The following is a 21529-nucleotide window of genomic DNA, read 5'->3' as shown; positions in this document are numbered from 1 at the left end:
TTTTAACATTTAGTCTGACCTGCATACCACTGGCCAGAGAGCTTCCCTGGAATAATTCCTGGTTGAATACTGCAGATCTTTTAGAAAAAAACAGCCAATATTGATTTTTAAATTACTTTGGTAAATTGTTCCAATGGTTAATTATCCTCACTGTTAGAAATGTGTAGCTCATCTCCAATCTGAATTTCTCTACCTTCAGCCTCCAGCCATTGAATCCTATTATACCTTTGTCTGCTAGGTTATTTGGCCCAGATCCACAAAGGATCCCAACTTCTATTGAATTCTTTGTTCTGCGTTGCATAATTTACTAAGCAATCCAGATCGCGCTGTGTCCGTGACTTGTCCTCTTCGTTATTTATAGAACTCTCTAAATCTGCAGATATTTGCTCTATGTCCAGATATCTGCATCTGCGAATCATCTTTGCAGATTGAATATCAGATGCGGATACAAATTTTGTATCCACGCAGGGCTCTAGTTATTTACCACTCCCCAGTCTTTGTGTCATCTGTAAAGTTTATCGTGAGGTTTTTATGTTTTCATCTAGATCACCGACAAAAATGTTAAATTGCATAGGGCCAAGAACTGATTCCTACAGGACCCCACTAGAAACACTTGCTTAATGATGATTCTTCTTGTACATTTTAAACCCATCAGGTAGCCAGCTTTTAATCCATTTAATGTGTGTCATATTAATTTTATATTGTTCTAGTTTATTAATCAAATTGTTAGGTGATACCACGTCAAACGCCTTATAGAAGTCTATTGCAGCAACACTTGTCACCTTGATCAACCAAATTTGTAATCTTACCAAAACAGATACCCAGTTAACTTGGCAGGATCTGTTTTCCATAGGCCCCTGTTGATTAGCATTGATTACATTACCCTCCTTTAATTCTTCATTTGTCGAGTCCCACAGCAGCCATTCCATTTTCTTGCCCGGGATTGATGTCGGGCTGATGGGTCTATAATTACCCGGGTCATTCTGTTCACCCTTTTTGAATATTAGTCTTTCTTCCCATCTCCTGGAACTTCTCCGGGGGTTATTGAAGATCAATGTTAACAGTCCAGTGTGCATCCTCCAGGGCAGAAGCACAGTCTGACTGTTCCTTTCCTGCCTGGCTTGGAAGGTCCCCTAGGGAATGCCCAGCTCCCCGGGGGTCCCTGTCCCAATCCAAACTGCTCCAGACTCAGATCTCAGCCCCCCAGCTGTAGGCAGGCACAGTAGGAGGGCAAGTTTCTCCCTGAGCAGTGGAAGATAGAAACAGCCCTTGGTGTCAGTGAGTGCTGAGGGACAGTGCAGCAGTGCTTGCTGGTATCCTGGAGGTCCAGTTGCCTTTTCCTTCTCTGCTGCTAGTTATTGCCCCATGCTTATGGGAGTGAAAGCTTCAGTTTCCAGGGAGCAGCAGTGTCAGGCTGTCCAGTCACAGGGGCTTTATGCAGCCCCCTGAGCTAAGTAGAAAGGGGGTCTCTGAGCAGCAGGAAAGGAGAAGTGTCCCTTAAGGAACCTGCGCTCCCAGAGTGATACTGTGGCTAAGAGGGCTAATGCAATCCTTGGAGGTACAAGGGGCATCCCGAGTTGGAGCTGCGAAGTATGAGGCATTGGTGAGACCAGCTGTGGTGTCCACACTTCAGAAAAGGTGCTGACGAATTAGGATGGGTCATAGAAGAGCCATAGGAATGATCTGAAGTCTGGAAAACCTGCTGAAAGGGTGAGACTAGGGCCACGTCTACGCCATGGGGACTAGAGCAGCATGGCAATGGCACTGCAACTGTGCCAGCAAAGTCCTTCAGTGGAGGCAGGGCCTACAGGGACTGAAGGGGGGATGGTTTTCCAGGGCTATAGGACCTCCCTTTCAGTGCCCCAAGAGGGAGTTAGGGAGGAATTTCCCTTGGATGTGGCTGACTTGTTTGTTCTCCAGTGCAAGCGTGGGCCGTGCTCCAGCCTGGGGCAGGGAGGAGATGGCAAAGCAGACACGTAACCAGGGCCCAGTCAGTGAGGCTATGAGAATGACAGCAAACCTGCCACCGGCTGTGTGGCAAGACTGCCCCTGAAGGAGCCCCAAGCTTTGTTTTCTTCTTTGGCCTGACCTCCCCCGGCCAACCAGCAGGTGGCAGTAGCCGCCTGGTAATGACGCTGGGTTTCCTGGTGCCTAGGCAGAGCCAGGGTCTTGCATCTGCAGCAATATTCATTTCACTGTTGCTGTCACCAGCTGGGGGTCGGACCCCAGGCCTCTCAGACTGGCCTAGACCTCACAGGACTCACATCAGCCAGCGTGAGTTCCATTCTCTGGCCGCCTGGGTGCTCCAAGGGCCCATCGTCCAGCGTTTCTCTGCAGCCAGCAGGGCTAGAAATGCAGTTTGGTGCAGCGGGCAGCCAGGATGTTGATGCATTGAGGGGACTCCAGAAGTTGGGACTTAAGGAAAACACCAAATATTATGAGACTTGCAATGAAAGCACAGGGGTTGGCAGGTGTCATTTAGTCCCTGGGCCCTCTGTTCCCGGTGCTCATTGCTGTGAAAGGAAGCGGGGATTATCGCGGAGAATTGTGCCTTTGCTGCACGCACTGCACAGCCCAGCTCCCTGCCCTGGGTCTGGAAGCTGAATGCTGATCAGGGGCCTGGTTCAGAAATCCCCCGTGGGTGCCAGGCCTCAGCTGCCACACTGTTCTCCAGCTAGCCCAGCTCACCAGCCTCCCTAGGGCGAGGGCTGCACCCCATGAAAGCAGACAGCTGGGAAGAGGAGGTGGGAGCCAGGGAGTGCATGGGGGTTAGGAGTTGGGGAGGGGTGAGCCTGGAATCCTTCCCTCTCCCGTCTCTTTAAAAGCAACTTTGCTCCACAGAGAGGGTCGGCCGTGGTGCTGCATGGTCCGTGGCCCCCCTTGTACCCTCTGAGCCCATGGGCAGGGAGCCAGGCGGGGGGGGGGGGGCTCCCCCAGGGTACACTGTCACTTGGGCCAGGGCTGGGGAGAACCCTGCACCCTTGGAGGAGCAATGCCCCCCTCAACCAGCTGCCTACACTGGGCTCAGAGTGGGGCTGGGCCCTGGGCTCTGTCTGGAGCCCTGACTCCTGGCCATCCCCACTCTGCCTGTGTGCGGGGCCCGCTCTCCTTGCACCAGCCTGAGCTTTGGGAGCGGCAGGAAGAGGAGGGGACCAGGCATCGCTTTCACTTTCTGCTACTCAGAGCTCCTGTGAGTGGTGCCTCGGCCTGGGGCGATGGCTGGTGAGTGAAGGGGTCTGGGCAGCCCCAGGCAGAGGCAGGAGGGAGGCTGGGCTCTGTTCTGTCCCCCTCCTCGGGCTCTAGTGCACACTCTGCCTGGGGCCGGGCAGCTGCAGGCATGGGCAGCCTCCGCTCCTGCCAGACACGAGGCCAGGCCTCAGGGCTTCAGTTAAGACTCCTGCCTGCTCCTCCGGGGTGTGGCTGGTGCTGTGCTCTTCCACTCCTTCCTTCCCCCCTGGATGGGGCCAGCCCCCCTCCGACCCCCCAATCCCTGCCCACTCCCCTTGGATGGGGCCAGCCCCCCTCTGACCCCCCAATCCCTGCCCGCTCCCCCTGGATGGGGCCAGCCCCCCTCTAACTCCCCAATCCCTTCCCGCTCCCCCTGGATGGGGCCAGCCCCCCTCTAACTCCCCAATCCCTGCCTGCTCCCCCTGGATGGGGCCAGCCCCCCTCTGACCCCCCAATCCCTGCCCACTCCCCTTGGATGGGGCCAGCCCCCCTCTGACCCCCCAATCCCTTCCCGCTCCCCTTGGATGGGACCAGCCCCTCTCCCACCCCCAATCCCTGCCAACTCCCCGTGGATGGGGCCAGCCCCCTCCCACCCCCCAATCCCTGCCCGCTCTCCCTGGATGGGGCCAGCCTCCCTCCCACCACTCCCAATCCCTGCCCGCTTCCCCTGGATGGGACCAGCCCCCCTCCCACCCTCCAATCCCTGCCTGCTCCCCCTGGATGGGGCCAAACCCCCTCCCACCACCCCCAATACCTGCTCGCTCCCCCTTGATGGGGCCAGCACCCCTCCCACCTCCCAATCCCTGCCCGTTTTGCCCCTTTAAGGGCATGGGGCCAGCTCCCAGCCCTGTTCAGTTCTCAGCCCCAGCCGGGAAGGGGCCAGAGGGGTTCTGTGGAGGGCGGAGGGAGCTCAGCTGGAGCGGAGCTGTGGGTGGGGGGTGGGGGAGAGGCAGGGGTTGGGAATGGCCCTGGAGGGGGCAGGCAGGGCTGTTTTGTGTTACTTTGGGAGGGATTTGTTTGAAGGAATAAACCACACCCTGAGGGAGGCCCCAAGGCATTGAATCCTTCCTGGGCTGGGGAGAGCTGGCCAGCAGCCTGGGCAGCCAGAGCATTCCCCACTCCCCGTGCCCCACACAGAGCTGCCCCACCCGGGCAGTCAATGGCAGGGGATCCGGGACGGCCAGGCCAAGGATCCTTTCGGATGTAGCTGGACCTGCACGCGCAGGGAGCCCCCTGCCCCAGGTGCAGAGCCCACTTGTGTGAGCTGGGGCCAGGCCCGGCTGCCTGCAATGGAAAGGTTGGGCAAAGAGCACTTGTCCAAAGAAGCTGGGTGTCGGGGGCCACGAGCGCCCTGGCTGCTAGGGGCTCAACATGCCATCTGGGGACTGTTAGCGCTTCCTCCACCCGCCGCCCTCCCCGTGATAGGCTATTCACCAGCCCCATTGACAGAAGGGGGAACGTGGGCACAGGTTAAGGCCAACGTGTTCCCTTGGGTATTTAGGCCCCGAAATGGCCTGACTGTTGCAGTCTGAGCCCCTCCGGGCCATTCGCACTTGGGTGCTTCGATCTGGGTGTAGGGGGTCTAGTTGGAGCTGGCTCTCCTGCTGGTCTGGGTGGGAGTTAGGCCTAGTCCCATCAGCGTTGGCCTTGGCAACGCTGCTCCAGCCAAGAGCTGCTCTGGTGCCCTCCCTGCTTCCCCTAGACCCCAAGGGCAAGCCCTGGACCGTGGACAACCAGGGAGACGAGCTTTCAGCACTAGTTTACACACTTGAGGCTTGTTTGTGGCTGGAACGCCGAAGGGTTGCTGCTGTAGCTGTTCAGTGAAGTCCCACCTACCCTGCTAGGAGAGGTTCGCCCATTGGCACGTGCAGCCACCTCCCAAGAGATGCTGGCCCTGTGTACACCAGGGGTTAGGTCGCTTTAACTGCGTTGCTCAGGGGAGTGGATTTTTCTCACTCCTGAGCAAAGTAGTTCAACTGACCGAATTTCTTAGTGTAGTCCAGGCCTTTGGGGATGTCTGCACTTCAAACGCAGCTGAGGGGCCACGCCCTGCAGCGAGGAGGGGGGTTCTCCCATCACTGTTGTTTATCCACCTCCCCAAGAGGAGGCAGCTAAGTCGATGGCCGAATTCTTCCACTGCCCTAGCGCTGCCTACACCAGGGGGGTGGGTTGTCTAGATGCAGGCATACCGCAGAGCTACACTACAGACTTAGACTGGTATAACTGCATCGCTTGGGGGTGTGAAAAATCCACGCCCCTGAGCGCCGTAGTTACACCGACCTAGCGCTGTGTCAGTGAGAGCTTGTCCAGTGCGGAGGTGGATTAATCAAGCCAATGGGAGAAGCTTTCTCACCGGTGTAGGAGCGTCTTCACTTAAGCGCTACGGGGATGCAGCCTTTTCAGTGTAGACCTGCCCTGCGGCTCTCGCTCTCGGGGTGGATTATTCTGCGCCTGGGAGACGTAACTCGGCCCGATGTGAGTTTTTGGTGTAGGCCAGCCCGAAGTTCCCTGTGATGTTCCCCTCCCCCCAGCGGGCAGGCTGTAAGGCAAAGGGAGCAATGTCCACATTGCGAAAGAGAAGCCAGAGAGTGTCTCTCTGGGGAGGGGCGGAGCTAAGGTTACTCATCAGCCCTTCTAGCTCTGCCACTTCCTGCCCACTCCGTGCGGAGCCGGGCAGCTGGGCATTCTGGGTCACCAGGCTCCGGCCTTGCAGCTCCTGGAGCTCTTCGCTTTTCTCCGGGTCGCACGACCCGCAGGAACGTGGCTCTGTCTGGTGCTTCCTTGCTGCTCCTGGTGCGTCAGACACGCACCCATCCCAACCCGCAGTTAGTGAAATCTCTCCACCACTGTAGCTGGCTTCCTGATGGGCTGCCATGGGCAGACGCTCCCTTTGTGTCAGCTCTCTGGTTCCACAAGGGAGCTTAATTGCTTCTTTACCCTGACTGAAAGCGGCTGTCACGACCACCAGCAGTGTCAGTGAGGTTCAACCGGACCTTTTACTGTCACGTGAAACAGTTAAGGACGTTGCCATTGGAGGTGTGAGCTAACCCCGCACCGAGTGCCTGGGACAGGTCTCCCCTGGCTGAGCAGTGCAGCCGCAGTCCGGGCTCACTGCAGGGGCTTGTCACGCCGGGAACAGCGAGGGACTCACCTTAATGAAGGCTGCGAGTCTGGAAAACGAAATGGCAGCCTCATAAAAATGTCCCAGGTTAGCGAGCCAGCCCAGTGTGGGTGTGTGCTTGGGCAGGTGCTGGAGTCTGGTGCAGTGAGTGGCGAGATGGGGGGTTCTGTGTGAAGGAATGTGTGGGGTGCACATGGAGGGCTGTGGGGTGGGCCATAGCTGTATCAGCTGGTCTCTGTGGGAGCTCCACTAGTGCAACCTCCCTGGGAAGGAGCTGCCTGGTGCACCCCGGTACATGCACATGGGGCCTAGCGCCACCATGGCCAGGTACAAATACTCCAAGGGCTGGCAGGGCCTGAGGGGAGGCCCCAGGGGCTCACGTGGCTGCTCTTACAGATCGGAAGTTAAGCGACGTGCGGATCAGGTTTGTGGAGAGCGTGAACAAGGCCGTGATCAGCACCCTCCTGGACGACCTGCTGGAGAGACGGGTGCTGAACGACGAGGAAGTGGAGGAGGTGAAGGAGAGCTGCAGTAAGAAGAGTGACCAAGCCAGGTGTCTGATTGATGGAGTGAGGAAAAAGGGTGCCAAAGCCAGCGAAATATTCATCGAGCGCCTCTGTGTCAGAGATGTCCACCTGGCCACAGAGCTGGGGTTCAGCGCCCCGTCGGGTGAGTGGTGCCACATGGGCTGGTTCTCCAATCTCTGGGGGGCTGCACGCACGGGACACCCGGCTGGGCTGTGCAGGGGTTCTCCCATGGGCACTGGCCTTTGGGAGCCCCACTCCGTGCAGGGCTCTCTCCCCTTCCAGGGTGTGTGACATGCACATGCTGGCTATTAAACTAGCTGCAAAGCCCTGGGTGCTGCTGCCCAGGCCCGTGTTTCCCACTAGCCACAGCAATGGCAGAGCCAATGCCACGGATGTGCCTGCTCTTTCCAAACGCAGGCTTTGTTTGCACTGGGATTCCCCAGACCTGATTCCCAACAGGGCAGCTAGAGAGCCATGCTGACCCACACCTCCCTGCTGGGCATCAGTAAAGGACTGAGCAGCTTCCTGCCCGGAGCAGCAGAGGTGCTAGCACAGCCCCATGAGTGTCCTGCTGGGGATGGGGTTCCTCATGCTGGGATCTCCCCTTGGGGCGAGGGCTGGGCAGCAGCTGAGCTTGGCCCCACATGCTGCCCAGAGTGCAGAGATGCTGCCAGAGCAGGGTACCCGTGACACAATGGGGGGGGGGTGCCCTGAGTCCAGCCACCACATTCCATGACCTGTCACTCCCAGGTGCACAGTGGCAGTTGAGGGGCGATGGAGAGGGACAACTCAGGCTGTCTCCACTGAACGGGGGAGACTAGAGCCCCCCAGCAGGCTGTGGTTGTACCCTCACCAACCCACCCCATCGCACTAGCCAGTGTGGAGGGGTAGCCACCTTGCTTTACTGCTCTCTGTTCTGCGTTTCTCCCTCTGTCTTTCCCTGGGGGGGAATTTCAGGACAGCACGTGTGGCTCCCAGCGACTAACTGCCTCCTCTCAGCTAACGCGGGGTTTATGATCCCAGGGTCTGCTGCAGAAACCCAGCAAGCACCATCTCAGGAATGGATCCAGCCCTGCCCCCGAGAATTCATCCAGCGGATCCAGAAGGAGGAAGCAAAGGAGGTGCTCTGTGCTGCTCCCTTTGGGCTTCTCCCATTGGGTGTATGCGGCAGAGACCCCAGAGCTCAGACACAGCCTGCTGGCTACAGCCAGATTCTACCTCCAGCATCGCTGCAACGGGGCCCCAGGGACCGGGGTGCAGGACAGGTGGACGCCACCATCCTGACAATTTTGCCCCCCCCAAGCCCTACACCTTTGTCTGTACAGTGTGGAGCCAGAGGAGAAGTGGCTGGTCTCGGTGGTTTGACAGGGTTTGATTTTAGCTGCATGGAGACTGCAAGTTGCCCTTTCCTGCCAGATACCTTTGAAGCACTGACAGCAGCATGATGGCTCGGGGCAGCTGATCCAATCCCTTGGTCGCAGCCCCCAGTGCCGGATCAGCTGTGTGGTGTCAGGGAGGGTGAGGGAAGGCTTGGAAGCAGCAAGATCTTTCTGAGCTCTCCCTAGGTCACCCGAGCAGTTGGGGAACAGTCTCCAAGAGGAAGCTAAGCTTCTCCGTGCCGGTCATGAGGGCGCGGTAGGCTCCTCTGTGGAGGACAATGCCCAGCCAGCCCCACATGACTAATCACAGGCAGGTTTACTTTATACACCCAAGACCGAGATCATCCTCATGCTTCAACGGCCCCTTAAAAACGCTCTGAAGGCAGGAGCTCTGGCCCGAGGTAGTGCTTTCCTGGGGTTCTGCGCAGCCTCACGGACTTGTTTTCACGAGCAGACCCCGTTAGAAACCATCGCACACACTAGCACTGCAGTAACGCTTCACCAGCTGACACGAGCTCGAGTCAGAGACCACCCCATTCTCCACTGCCTGGCTGTGCAGACATGGGGATTGGGCTGGATCCTAGCTCTCCCCACTCAGCCTCTGGCCCAGCTGTGCCTGGCTGTTTGGCTGTAGTGGCCCCACCTATGTTTCTGGCTGTGTGAACAGTATCATACAGGGACTGGAGCTAAGTCTGGCTGCATCCACCACAGGGCTGCCCAGAGGATTCAGGGGGCCTGGGCCCCTTGCTGTCGAATTCCTGCCGAAGACCTGGAACTTCGGAGCAGGTCCCAGGGTGGAAGGACCCCCCGCCACCGAAGACCCAGAGTGGAAGAAGCTCCAGGGGCCCAGGCCCCATGAGAGTTTTCCGGGGCCCCCGGAGCAAGTGAAGGACCCCACTCCAGGGGCCCCGAAAAACCCTCGTGGGGGCCCCTGTGGGGCCCGGGGCCTATTGCCCCACTTGCCCCCTCCCCCGGGTGGCCCTGATCCACTAGGATGACATAGACCCTTTCCCCCACAACAACAGCCTCCATGAGAGAGTACTTGGGGGGAGCCTCTTCCTCCACAGAGACCCTACTGCCCAGGAACCACGTGACAGTCTCCTTGTAGGGATGCTGAGGGGCATGGAGCAGAAGGGGCTCCTTGGTAATTTGAGGAGTGGTATCCTCCCTATGGGTCTTGGCGCCATTCTGCCACGTGCACTAGGCCCCTGAAGTGAGGGCTGCATCGTGGCCAGCCCAGCATGAGTTTTCCTTTCTTACAGATCTATTCCATCCGGGACAAGGCGACGCGAACCCGCCTGGCCCTCATCATCTGTAATGTTGAGTTTGAGCGTCTCCGTAGGAGGGATGGGGCTGACGTGGATGTGAAAGGGATGAAGAAGCTTCTAGAAGGGCTGGGATACAAAGTGGAAACCCACTGCAACTTAAACACCCAGGTACAGAACCTCCCCAAGCGGCCAGTGACTGTCCCAGGCCCCTGGGAAGATGCTGTGACCTTTGCTTGGTTCATTCCTGGCTCAGGCCCCCCTTGGCAGGGGTCTTGGGGCTGGTTCCTCCTAGGAGCTGCCAGTAGGGGGACGTCGGATCCCTCCTCAAGCCCTCTCCGGGATGGGAACACTCTCTCCATGGGAATCCTCCATCCAAGAGGGCACTGGCTGCTGCCGCTGGAGGTCTTCCCCCAGCCCCCACGGTGCCCTCAGGAGTAGCTGTCATTCTTCTGGCTGCTGTTCACTGACACTGCAGTCCCCACGTTGCTTTCAGGCCATGGCAGAGACCCTGAAGCAGTTTGCCGCTCGGAACGAGCACCAGACCTCGGATAGCACCTTCCTCGTGCTCATGTCTCATGGCGTGAGGGCTGGCCTGTGCGGGACAAACTACCAAGATGAGTCCACAGACATCCTTCCTATTGACACCATCTACAGCACCTTCAACAACCAGAACTGCCAGGCACTGCTGGGAAAACCCAAAGTGATCATCATTCAGGCCTGCCGTGGGGGTGAGTCTGCTCTGGGACAGGGCGGGTGGCCTGCCACCAGGGGAAGGGCACCCACTGGCATGGGGGTGTGGGAAAGGGAAAACATGGCCTGCTCTTGGCCGTAACTGGTGCCCATGTTTCCCAGAGAACCGCGGACAGGTGTGGGTGAGTGACTCTGCAGAGCTCCCTGGAGACTGCTCCAGCCTCGCTCCGCGGCCCCCTGAAGGATTAGAAGATGATGCAAGTCGCCGAATCCACGTGGAGAGCGATTTCATCTGTTTGCATGCTACAACGCCAAGTAACTGGCTGCCAGCCGCAGGCCCGGGGCTGGGGCGGGGGGGCTGTGCTGGGACATGCACAGAGAGCATTGGCTCTAAATGGGCTGAGCCCATGTATCCAGCTCTGCCTGGGGACCCTCCCAACTCTGATCCGCTCTCCCTGCTCTGCTGATCTGCTCCCACCATGGCCTCCAATGGCCTCCTCCTGGCCAATCCTTAGGGCCCCTACCCTAGCCTCGACCTCCCAGCCAGTCACTGGGTGCTGAGACACTGTCCTCTCATACCCCTCTGAACACGAGCCCTTTGGGTGGGGCTGCCCCCTGCCACTCTCGGGGGGGGGGGTTCCCGGGGACTCTGCCCTTGGCTCGTCTCCCTTCACTCCCTGGCCAATCTCACTGGCCGCAGCTCTTGTCTGCAAGCTGACGGTTCACACAGCTCTCTCCATGCGTGGCCTGGCAGCATCTCCCTTCGGGGGTATAAGTTCTCTCTAAGCTGCACGTTGCACAGCACCTATCAAGGGCTGCACAGGCGCTCAGGGCTGCAGCGAGGAGAGGCACCTCTCTCCTGGCCCCAGCCCCAGCCCTGCTGTGGTGGGGAGAGACGCTCTCCCCCAGCCCCGGATCTGCTGCGGTGGGGAGAGACGCTTTCTCCCAGCCCCAGCCCTGCCACGGGAGAGAGGGCTGGGGAGAGTCCTCTCTCCCTGCAGCAGCCCGGGGCAGCCTGCTCCCCAAACCCCTCATCCCCAGCACCACCCCAGAGCCCACACCCCCAGCCAGAGCCCTTACCCCCCCCCACAACCCAACCCTGAGCCCCCTCCCACAGTCCAAACCCCTCGGCCCCACCCCCGCCACACATCACCTCCACATTGATTCACAGAACAAAGTTCATTCTGCACATGGATGTAAAGAATTGGAGGGACACTGGCTGGAGGTCTCGTTTAAAAGCCAAGTTTAGGTGCTGGAGCACAAGCCGCTCACCTGACTGCCTGGAGTCAGCCCAGGCCAGCCCGTGTGCCAGGAAGTCCAGAGGCTCATTCTTGACAGCACCTAGAGCCAGGAGCTGCACTCAGTCTCCAGTAGCCTCTTGGCCCCCCGGCCAGTGCTGCGTATCTAGCTCTGCAGAGGGGACTGAGCAGAGCCTGGCTCGACAGAGTGGGGGTAGCAGGGTGTTGTACTGCAGTGGTGTCAGGGCCCACAGACCTGGATTTCCTGCAGGAGAGCTGTGACCCAGAGACCTGGAATGGGAAGCCCTCCGGTCGGCAAGCTTTCCAGAAAGCCCTGCAGGTGCTGGTCCCTCTCGGGGATAACGGGAGACCCAGATCTGCTCTGCTTTTGCCCTTTCTATTTGTTCTCTGGCCTGTGTTGTACAGGAGATCAGCGGTTCCCCAGGTGGGGTCCACCGTGGGTTACATGGGAGTCCGTCTCTTGAGCCAGGGCCCGAATATACTGGAACAATGTTCCGGCACTTGCGCTGCATGGAGGAGGCCATTTTGAAATCAAAACGTGGGAGGTCGCACTGGCAGGGCATCCTGCTGGGCTGGGAGTGAAAGCAGTCCAGGACACTTAGTGAACTGCCAAAGGAGCCTTTGGGGGGACAAGGTTTGGAAACCGCTGGCTCAGATCATCATAATGGCCCTGTAGCTGTGCCACCTACTGCCTCCCAAGCGCCTTCTCTTGGCCCCAGGCTGCTCTCCAGTCTCCTGCCTCTGTGGCTGTCCCATCTCTTCTGCAGCCAGTGGAGAAGTCACAGTTCACAGAGTAATTCAAACCCAAAGGATCCTGTTTTTGAGCCTCTGGTGCACACTGGCTCCCGGCTGCAGTTAAGACTCCCCCTCCCAGAATCTAACACAAAGGCTTTCCAAACAAACCACCGCCTGAGGCCCCCTTCTCCCTGGCTGTAGCTGGGCACATCCCCCTCCTCCCTGGGGATCTGTCCGTCCCTCCCTGCCCGGCTCCCTGCAGGCTCACTCACTTAACCTGCAGCTTCTGGCTGCCTTTTACCCTGGGATTCCCCCCAGGCGTGGCTCATCCTTGTCATCAGGGCTGGCTTGGCCATGGGCAAGCCACCCTGGTACAGGCCCCTTCTGGCCTGAGCTAAGAAGGGGTCTGCTTGGCACAGCGCTGTGTCTGTGGCAATCCCTCACAGCCCTCCATTGCCAATGAACAGTCTTACCAGCCTGACCCGCCTGTTCCTCTCCCCACCCCGCAGCGACTGGGCCAGAACCGCTCAGCTTTGCCCTCCTAGTCATTCCTCTTCTCTTCCCTTAACTTCAGGCTCACTGAGAACTCCCAGCTGCTCTGTGAAGGGTGAAATCCCTTTGCCAGCCCCAGCCCCAGCCCCCCCGTCTCCAGTGTCTGTTGTAGTCTAAAGGGAGAAGCAGCCCTGCTCCACGGTGTATAACAGCCTTTTGTCTCCACAGACACTTTGTCCTGGAGATCTCCAGAAACTGGCTCCGTCTTCATCACTCGTCTGATAAAGCAGCTCCGAACTAATGCCTGCCGCTTGCCCTTGGAGGAAATCTTCCGACAGGTATCTGTCCTTCCTGCTGGGTGACTGGGAATGGCCCCACTGCTAACGATCAGCAGCACCGCAGCAGGAAACTGTCCTCAGCCCCATGAGGAGCTCTGGCTGCTCATGCAAATCATTCCCCTACAGGCATCCACAGTGCACAGTATATTAAAATCATGCTCCGTGTCTGTTTGACCGGGGGAATCTTAGCAGAGATCACAGCGCACATCTTCAGGGCAATCTGAGAGGAGAGGCAATGACCTGGCTGGACCCACAAAGGGACAGGCCTTGCAATGCCAAATTGGAAGCAACCTACCACCTAGTGGCTTCCACACACTGTGAGCTAGGCCCCAGCCCCCCTGTGCAGTGCATGGGGAGAGACAGGTGCCGAAGGATGGGATCCCCAAAAGCCAGCCTGATAGGTGGGGAGCCACCTAAGCTGGCCATTGAGAGATGCCAATGAGAGGGAGGTGTACTAAGCCCCACCCCTCGCAGAGCGTTAGGCAGCTAAGCCCAGGCTGCAGGGAGGTGCCTGTCTCTCCTTGAACCACAGCTAGGAACCCCTGTATGAGCTGTTTATTGTAGGAAGAATGGTGGTGCGCCCCAGCTCCACCCCAAATAGCCACAGGTGGGGGCGTCCTTCCTCATAACTAAGGCTAAGATTATGTCACGGGTATTTTTAGTAAAAGTCACAGACAGGTCATGGGCAATGAACAAAAATTCACAGAAGCCCATGACCTGTCCCTGACTTTTATTAAAAATAACAGTGGGGTCTGACCACCTAGGGAAGTGAAGCTCAAGCCCTGTGGGGGGGACACTGACAACCCAGTAGGGCAGGGGGGGATTCAAGCCCCTATGGCAGTGGCTGGAACTGAAACCAAAGAAGTTTGTTAAAGTCACAGAATTCGTGCTGAAATCGTATCCTCCCTCACAACCTTAGTCCAGTGGTCAGGTCTCCTCTGGGATGAGAGAGACCCTGCTTCAAGTCTCAAGCTTGATAGGAGAAGGGGTCTCCCATCTCAGGAGAGGGCACTAACCACTGGGCTCTTGGATAGTCTGTTGTGGTGCTCCCTCGTTGCTCCTGTTGCAGCCATTCCACCATGGCTAAATAATTAACTGGGCTGAGGAGAGGGTGTGAGTGACCCTATGGTCCAGTGGTCAGAGTGCTCACCCTCTTCTAATCCCATCTCCTCATCAGGCAGAGCAGGGAATCAAACGGGGGTCTCCCACATCCCAGCTAAATGCCTTAACCAGGGGGTGAAAGGACACATTTTCCTCTCCTCTCCCCCTCCCCCAGCTGTTTTGTATGGCGTTAGGTGTGCTCAGAGCACACCTACTAGATTGTCCCCCACAGGCAAGCTAGGTCGGGGAACGTCTATCTCTACCTGGCTTGAGGATTGTGCTGAGAGTTGGGTGGGAGATGGGTGTTCGGAACACGGCCAGCGGCAGGAATATAGGCGTCTAGGAGACTTTTCCAGTAGACATGTAGGTGCCAAGTGAGTTTATGCCCTTACTGCTGAGCAGGTGTTTTGTGGGCCACAATGGTGCCTAAAAATTGGGCTGCAGGTGCCTAAATCCCTTTGTGGGCCTGGGTCCAGCCCCGGGAGTGGTGTTCTGCTGTGAAACTTCCCTCCATCCATCCCCACTCAAGCCGTTGTTCCAGAGATGGCCCAGTAATGTACATTTTCAAAATGAACAATTTACTTACTCCCGCTGCACGGCTGGTGAGTACAGACCCTGGCAGCTCTGCTAGGAAGTGACCGCAGGGACATTCTCTGCATCAGTCTCACTCACACAAATCACAGTGTTTTAGGCCAGAAGGGACCATTGCAATGATCTAGTCTGACCTCCTGCATAACGCAGGCCAGGGAACTTCACCCAATAATTCCTGCATCAAGCCCTGACCCTCTCCCCATCTTCTCTCCAAGCCAGCTGGTGGATGCAGATTTTTGTCCATTTCTTCTCCCACCTGGTACCCTGGTTCCTCCACACTGTTCCCTCCCCCCTCCTGAGCTTGCCCTTCCCCCCTCCAGCCCCTTTTCCTTCCTCTCGCTCACCAGCTGCCATGAAACCTTCCAGCTCCACCTGCCATCCAACTCTCAGAGCCACTGCCCTGGAGAGTTCGTTCAGAAATGGTTTTGGTGACCACAGCAGCGTTCCTTGTGCTTGGGCCCAACAGGAGCAGCCTGGGAATGCCTGCCTGCCTGACAGCAGCATGTACTGCGACATGCATAGCATGTGAGGTGTTTGTATCAGAGGTAGCTCAAACACGCAGGTAGAAGTGCAGCCTGGCTGTCGTTATCATCATGCCGATTCCCAGGGGAACGTCTGCTCTTGATTCTGCCTATTCTCCCCCATGTTATTCAAGCTCCGGGCTTTCTAGTAGCAGATTGTTTTGTGTTAAAAGTGCTGCCGGTCCCCTGGAATTGTGACTGATCTCACCTCTCCTCCCCATCTCAGGTCCAGTTCTCCTTTCAAGATTTTCCTGATCAGATGCCCACCAAGGAACGAACTACCATGATAAAAAAGTTCTACCTGTTCCCAGGTCATTAGAACCAACCCACAGTAAGTATCCTGTTCTGGAGTCTCTCAACAAACATTTCTACTATGACCAGTAACTGCACATGTTTTTAAGGGACAGGGCTCTTGTTCCAGATGTAGCTTGTAAATTCACCTTCCATTCTCGATTCCAGATTGCCCAGGGTCTGGCAGATTGAGATTCCACTTCAAAGGCAGCTTCTCCCCTTACGTTAGAGTTCAGGCAAGTTAGATCTCCCCATCCTCTGAACCGAACTAAAATCTTCTCTCCATAGATGCTGGCTGTTTGAAGGGCCTGGATAGACAAGTTCTAGTAGCCAAAACTTTCTGTGGCTAATCTTCTCTTCTTAGAGCAGGTTTGTGCTTGAAGAAATGAGTGACCCGTAGCACAGAAAGGGACTTTTAATTCTAGGGAGACACAGGGGAAGCCACAAGACAGTAGCCAAGCACAGTTCTGCCCTGAACAGTTACACCTCTCCAGGAAGGAAGAGGAAAGAAGAAAGAGGAGAGGGAACCTCGGCATCTGAGGAGTGTCATTTCAATCCCTAGTGAAGCAATGTAATAAATAGACAACGCTGTAATCCTCTCCAGGGCAATGGAACTCTGAGCAGGAAGCAGCATGGGGCAGAGGGGCAAACCATCTCAGACAAACAATAGCTTCTCTGAGACTGACCCATACAGGAAGTGGCGAATGGGAGTGCAGCAGCTACAATAGCTGGATAGTAAAGTGGGAGTTTATTATACTCTTAGCTGAAATGCTCTCCAACTGGGCTGGATGAGAGGGGAGGGATAGCTCAGGGGTTTGAGCATTAGCCTTATAAATCCAGGGTTGTGAGTTCAATCCTTGAGGGGGCTACTGAAGGATCTGGGGCAAAAATGTGGGGATTGGCCCTGCTTTGAGCAGGGGGTTGGATTAGATACCTCCTGAGGTCCCTTCCAACAGATATTCTGTGAGACACTCCTTGTGGTGGAAAACCAGCAGGAGGCTCAGGAAAGAAAGGAAACAATCAGCAGCAATGTATCACGTGGGAAGAAGTGTTAGATCTGCTTCCATCAAATATGTGCCATTGTGACGGAAGAGAGGGGAGTAAATTGAGATCATTAACAGGCACATGGCCAATCCCCGGGTGTAGAAACGTGGGCAGGAAATAACAAAATGAGATTCATTAGGAGAATTACAGAAAATTCCTTTGGTGAAAAACCACCCAGACCAACCCCCCAGCCAGGAAGCAGTGCTGTTGAGTGGGAGATTGGGGCTTTGGTAGCCTGGAGTTGTAGTACAATAAGCCAGCGATTTGCATTAAATACAGGGACAGCAAGTGACAGAGCAAGCACAAGTTGACTCTTTGCACACTCTGTTCTGGGCACAGCATCACCAGCAAGGCACTGACTCATTGGAGGGAGTCGCAAAAGGCAGATCACTGCGATGAAGGGCACCCAGAGTTCCGGGCACATGTGTAAACTGGTTGTAAAACCCGTGCAATGTGCAAAGCAGACAGATGTGCACAAAAACCTCCTAAGCTCCCCAAATTCAGCCTCTTCCCACCCCTCCCCACAAACTCCTGACCCTGGAGACCAGAGGCAATGGCCCATTTACTGGATCAGACTGGGAGGCAGGGGAAGGGATATTGATGAGAACCACTGGGATGCAGAATCGCTGGTGGAAGAGCCAGTGTGTCTCTTGCAGGGACCATCTTTGCTGAGGAAGGAAGTAACAGGATGTTCAGAGAGCTGCATTTACACTCAGCAGGGACCAGCCTTGTGCTCTACTCTGCTACTGCTGCCTTCAAGGGTATAATACCCCTAAGAGTTAAGGGAGTTCCCCAGGCTCACCCAAAGGAGCTCAGGCTCAGGAACGAGACTCCCCCACACATGGCATCCTTAGCGAATGCAACGTCCCTCCTGGGGAGGAAGAGCCACTGTGTGGCCTGTGCTGCCAAGCTGCACTGGTGAACAGTCGCTCTTCTCTCTCCTCTCCAGATAAGACAGAGCATGTCCCATGGGGGCCCTGCCGCAGTCAGCGTCAGCACCTTCCTGAAGGACAGCGTCTGCACATTCAACATTGGCACAAGGCTCAAGGTCTCTCCTCCTGCTGCCTGCACACGTTCCACCCGTAGCTTTCCTCTGAACTGCCAGAAGTGCCTTCAACTTCTCACCAGCCCCTTCCCCTGTGGAAGTGCCTCCACTTTGTGACAGGACAACGGTAGCATCAGCCTGAAGGTCCTGCTGCCACATCTCTATAAAATGACTCTTCCTAGTGGGGGACAGCAGAACTCCCCAGCTATCTAGCTCCTACAGCACTGACATCCCAGAGGACCCTATCCCTGAGATCCAGTTCACACTCTGATCATTCCCTCCGGTAGCCGGACTTTGAGTCCCCAGGACAGTCAGACAAGTGAGTCTCAGCCACATCCTTCTTGGTAAATAGCTGGAGTCTCCCTTTAGAGATATCAACAGCAGGGGCGTCTTCACTGTAGTTAGCCAAGGCTCCTGTCCCCTCCTCTCCGCATACAAAACCCTCTCATCTGGGCTTTCCACCCGGGCTAGCTGCCCCAGCTGAGGGTGGGTTTGAGCGTGGCGCTGCTTTCATGGGCTGGGAGCCTGCCCACTTTGCCGTGAGGATGCAGCTAAATCACTCGAGTGCTGACTGTGCACCTCTGCCTTCCCACAGTCCCTCCCAGGTGCCCAGGACAGGCGTGTCCCACAAACACGCTGAGAAAGAGTCATGCAGCATCTCACCTTACAGCAGCGCAAAGAACCACGGGCTTTGCCCCAAACGCGCTAGCGACTTGAAGGGGAGTGCAGCACCAGTGCGGACGCAGTAACTCGGGTGGGGCTTTGCAACGTGGCTGCTCACGGCCAGGTTAGACTAACCCAGTGCTCTCACCTGGGTGCTGATCACCCAGGCTAACTCTGGGAAAGCTCATCTGCTGAACTCTGAGGGGAACATGGAGTGTGGCAGCAGCCGCCTCTTCCTGCTATCAGCGATTCAGACCCCCTGGAATGGAAGGAGCCTGTGTCTGTTCCCCTGACAGTGAGTGAGGCTGGGATTAACTGAGCTCACTCCAAGTCATCCCCACTAGATGGCAGCCAGGCTGAGCCTTGAATAGCTGCGTGGGGATTTCCCAACCTCACTGAGCCATTCGCGACCTTGTTCTCAGTCTCGATAAGTACAGGGCCACATTCTGCCCGGTGTCAGCTCCAGACTTCGCGTGCCGAGGCTGCAAGTGGCCCATGAAATTTGGGTTAGTGCTTAACCCACATTTCTCTATTAAAACCTAAGCCCATTACTTCTGTCCTTGGCCCCAGTGCTGAGAGCTGATCCCTTTCCCCTCTAGAGCAGCGCTGTCCGTCCTTAGTGATGAGCGAGAGACACCCGTCCACACCGCTGCAAGGCAAGACCATCAGGAAGGGAGCAGAGTTCTTTGGCATGATCCATGGGGGGTAGAACCAGGAGCAATGGGGTGAAGTGATGAAAGGAGAATTTCGCTTAGTTGCTTTCAGGGCTACTCCTATGGCTGGGCGAGAGAGTAAGTGACTCCTGGGACCAGAGGTGTCCTTGCCCCTCTCTGTGATTGCGCTGATTTCTGGGCACACTCTCTCTGGTTTCCCTGTGGTTACTTTTATAGCTGGTTCACCATGTTCTTGAAAAGTGATGTGTAGGCAGGGCCGGCTCTACTGTTTTTGCTGCCCCAAGCAGCGTGCTGAATTGCCACCATGGATGGCAGGGGCAGTCTATGTGCCGTTAGGGCAGCACGTGCGTTTCCGCGGCAGCTTCTGTCTTCAACTGGAAGACAGACGCTTTGCTGCCGTGGAAAGCTGAACATAGAAGCTGCCGCCAAATTGCCGCTGCTGTGGCGGAAATGCGCGTGCCGCCCTAAGGGCACACGGACTGCCCCCGCTGTCCGCGGCGGCAATTCGGCATGCTCCTTGGGGGCAAAAATACACGGACTGCCACCCCTTGCAGATTGCTGCCCCAAGCACCTGCTTGGAATGCTGGTGCCTGGAGCCGACCCTGAGTGTAGGGACGGGAGCGGTGGTTTGGGGGGTTTTAGAGACATCAGAACCCATCTCAGGGCCAGTATAAAAATACTTTTCTGTGCTTGTGAGCACCTCTTTGTGCCCTCATTTCCAGAGACGCCGAGAACCAGTAGTTCCTGTTAGCTCCAGTTCAATTTCATACATTCCAGAAAAAAAGGGACCACTGTGACCTTCTAGTGTGACCTCCTGTAGAGCACAGGCCAGAGACCTGCCTGAACATAATTCCTAGAGCAGAGCTTTGAGAAAAACATCCCTTCTTGGCTGAAAAATTGCCAGTGATGAACAATCCACCAGGACTCTTGGTAAATTGTTCCAAGTCCAGCTGTGGGTGCTCAGCCCTCCTAGAAATCAAGGCCTTGGTACCTCCAAGACTGCTCTGATTGTATTCCCAAAGCAGAGCTAGGAGCACCTGGGGCTCCATGCGGAGTATTTCTCCTGGAAACACCAGCCCCTCAGGGACCATGAAGTGGTGCAAGGACATCAGCCTCTGCCACGCAGGCTCCATCGCAGCCCCCGCTTGGTGCTATGGCTTTAGAAGCAGCGAAATCCCCAGCTGTCTGAACCCACTTCTGCAGCAACACCTAAAGGTCATCACCATCCCTCTTTCCTGCCATCGAGGGGCCGCAAGGAACACTCCATATTTACTAATCAGACTCAACTCAGTGCCTGCTAAGTGTAGGACTAAGGTAGCAGAAAAAAAGGGAAGAGATGGGGAAGGCAGCGACTGTGTCTGAATCTGAGGACCGAGGTATAATAGTGTCTGCAGGCGTCTTGCCCACAGAATTCCTTTGTACATTGAAAATGGGTCTTTCACAACGTTCTGCCAAAGGGCCTAACATTCATGCGCTGCCTTTGCCTTTGCCTTTGCGAGCAGAAGGGGAAGTGCCTTTTACTCCTTATGCTTTGCGTCTGCATCCTCTGACCCTCCCTTCAGATGCTGTTAGTCTCGCGATCACTGAGCTGCTTCTCAAACCCCCAACCCTAGGATCTCAGGCTCCATTTGAAAACAAGATGGAAGTTTCTAGCTCTCCTGGGTACAGAAGAAATCTCAATGTGACCCCCCAAAAGCTCAGACCCCAGGAGACCAGTGAAGAGAACCCCAGGATATTGCAGCCAGTCTCAGGAATTTGGCATGCCTGATGCAGGACTTTTGAATGCTTGGCACTGGACAATACCAGGAATGATTCCCACAAACCTCTCCCCCTTTGTCTGCACCAATTGCTGTATTTCAGTGGGTCAGGCTCATTCTGTGGAAAGGAACAATTCCAGTGTCATGATGGCCCATGGGCTAAGTTTAGGACTCCATACTGCTTGATCCACAGCATAATCAATCCCATTTATTAATAAGGGTTGATTCAGAACCCTGTCACATTCAGCAACACTCACTAGGAAACAGGCTTACTCTCAGGACCACCATTATCTTTAACCTTTCTCCGCTCTACATTTCCTTCCCTGGAGCAACTCCTGCTTCTCCTACCCCCTCGAACAATCCCAGCTTCTGGAAGCTGTTGGTTTAAGGATAGCCAGTACATGAGGTTGCGTCCCTGATCATCTTGGTTAATAGCCATTCATCGTTTATCCTCTAGGAACTTACCTAATTATTTTTTGAATCCAGGGATGCTTTTGGTCTTCACAACATCCGATGGGAAAGAGTTCCACAGGTTGACTGTGCATTGTATGAAGAAATACTTCCTTTTGTATGTCTTTAATGTGCTGCCTATTAATTTCATTGGGTGACCCCTACTCCTTGTGTTATGTCAAGGGCTAAATAACACTTCCCTATTCACATTCTCCATACATTCATGATTTTATAGACTTCTATTATAACCCCCTTAGATATCTCTTTTCTAAAATTAACAGTCCCAGTCTTTTTAATCTCCTGTTCTATGGAAGCTGTTCCCTACCCTCTACTCATTTTTGTTGCTCTTTGCTGC

At 55.9% G+C, this 21529-nt stretch overlaps 1 protein-coding gene across 4 annotated transcripts; it reads left to right on the top strand.

Moving 5' to 3' along the window:
* Positions 1-898: 898 nt before the first annotated feature.
* Positions 899-21264, top strand: LOC115636440 (caspase-1-like). Of its 4 annotated transcripts, none has more exons than XM_030536542.1 (9): positions 899-2274; positions 6746-7018; positions 7900-7997; positions 9518-9691; positions 10017-10251; positions 10376-10528; positions 12928-13037; positions 15477-15581; positions 19690-21264. In XM_030536542.1, the coding sequence occupies exons 1-8, from the start codon at positions 2130-2132 to the stop codon at positions 15567-15569; spliced, it is 1281 nt and encodes a 426-aa protein (XP_030392402.1). In that variant the 5' UTR covers positions 899-2129; the 3' UTR covers positions 15570-15581; positions 19690-21264. The 4 variants fall into 4 exon arrangements, with proteins under 4 accessions (XP_030392402.1, XP_030392401.1, XP_030392400.1 ...); XM_030536541.1 differs by lacking the exon at positions 19690-21264 and adding an exon at positions 16925-17528; XM_030536540.1 differs by having other exon boundaries at positions 900-2274; positions 17535-21264.
* Positions 21265-21529: the final 265 nt, after the last annotated feature.

This window comes from Gopherus evgoodei, chromosome 17 (assembly GCF_007399415.2).
Source record: "Gopherus evgoodei ecotype Sinaloan lineage chromosome 17, rGopEvg1_v1.p, whole genome shotgun sequence".
Classification (NCBI taxonomy): Eukaryota; Metazoa; Chordata; order Testudines; family Testudinidae; genus Gopherus; species Gopherus evgoodei.
This window is presented reverse-complemented; position numbering and strand designations above follow the sequence as displayed.

Excerpts from the sequence above, each read along its gene's own strand:
- LOC115636440 (XM_030536542.1), top strand. The coding sequence starts at position 2,130 with ATGACGCTGGGTTTCCTGGTGCCTAGGCAGAGCCAGGGTCTTGCATCT. Across the intron at positions 7,019-7,899 it reads GGGGTTCAGCGCCCCGTCGG|GGTCTGCTGCAGAAACCCAG; the intron begins GTGAGTGGTGCC and ends TTATGATCCCAG. Across the intron at positions 13,038-15,476 it reads TGGAGGAAATCTTCCGACAG|GTCCAGTTCTCCTTTCAAGA; the intron begins GTATCTGTCCTT and ends TCCCCATCTCAG.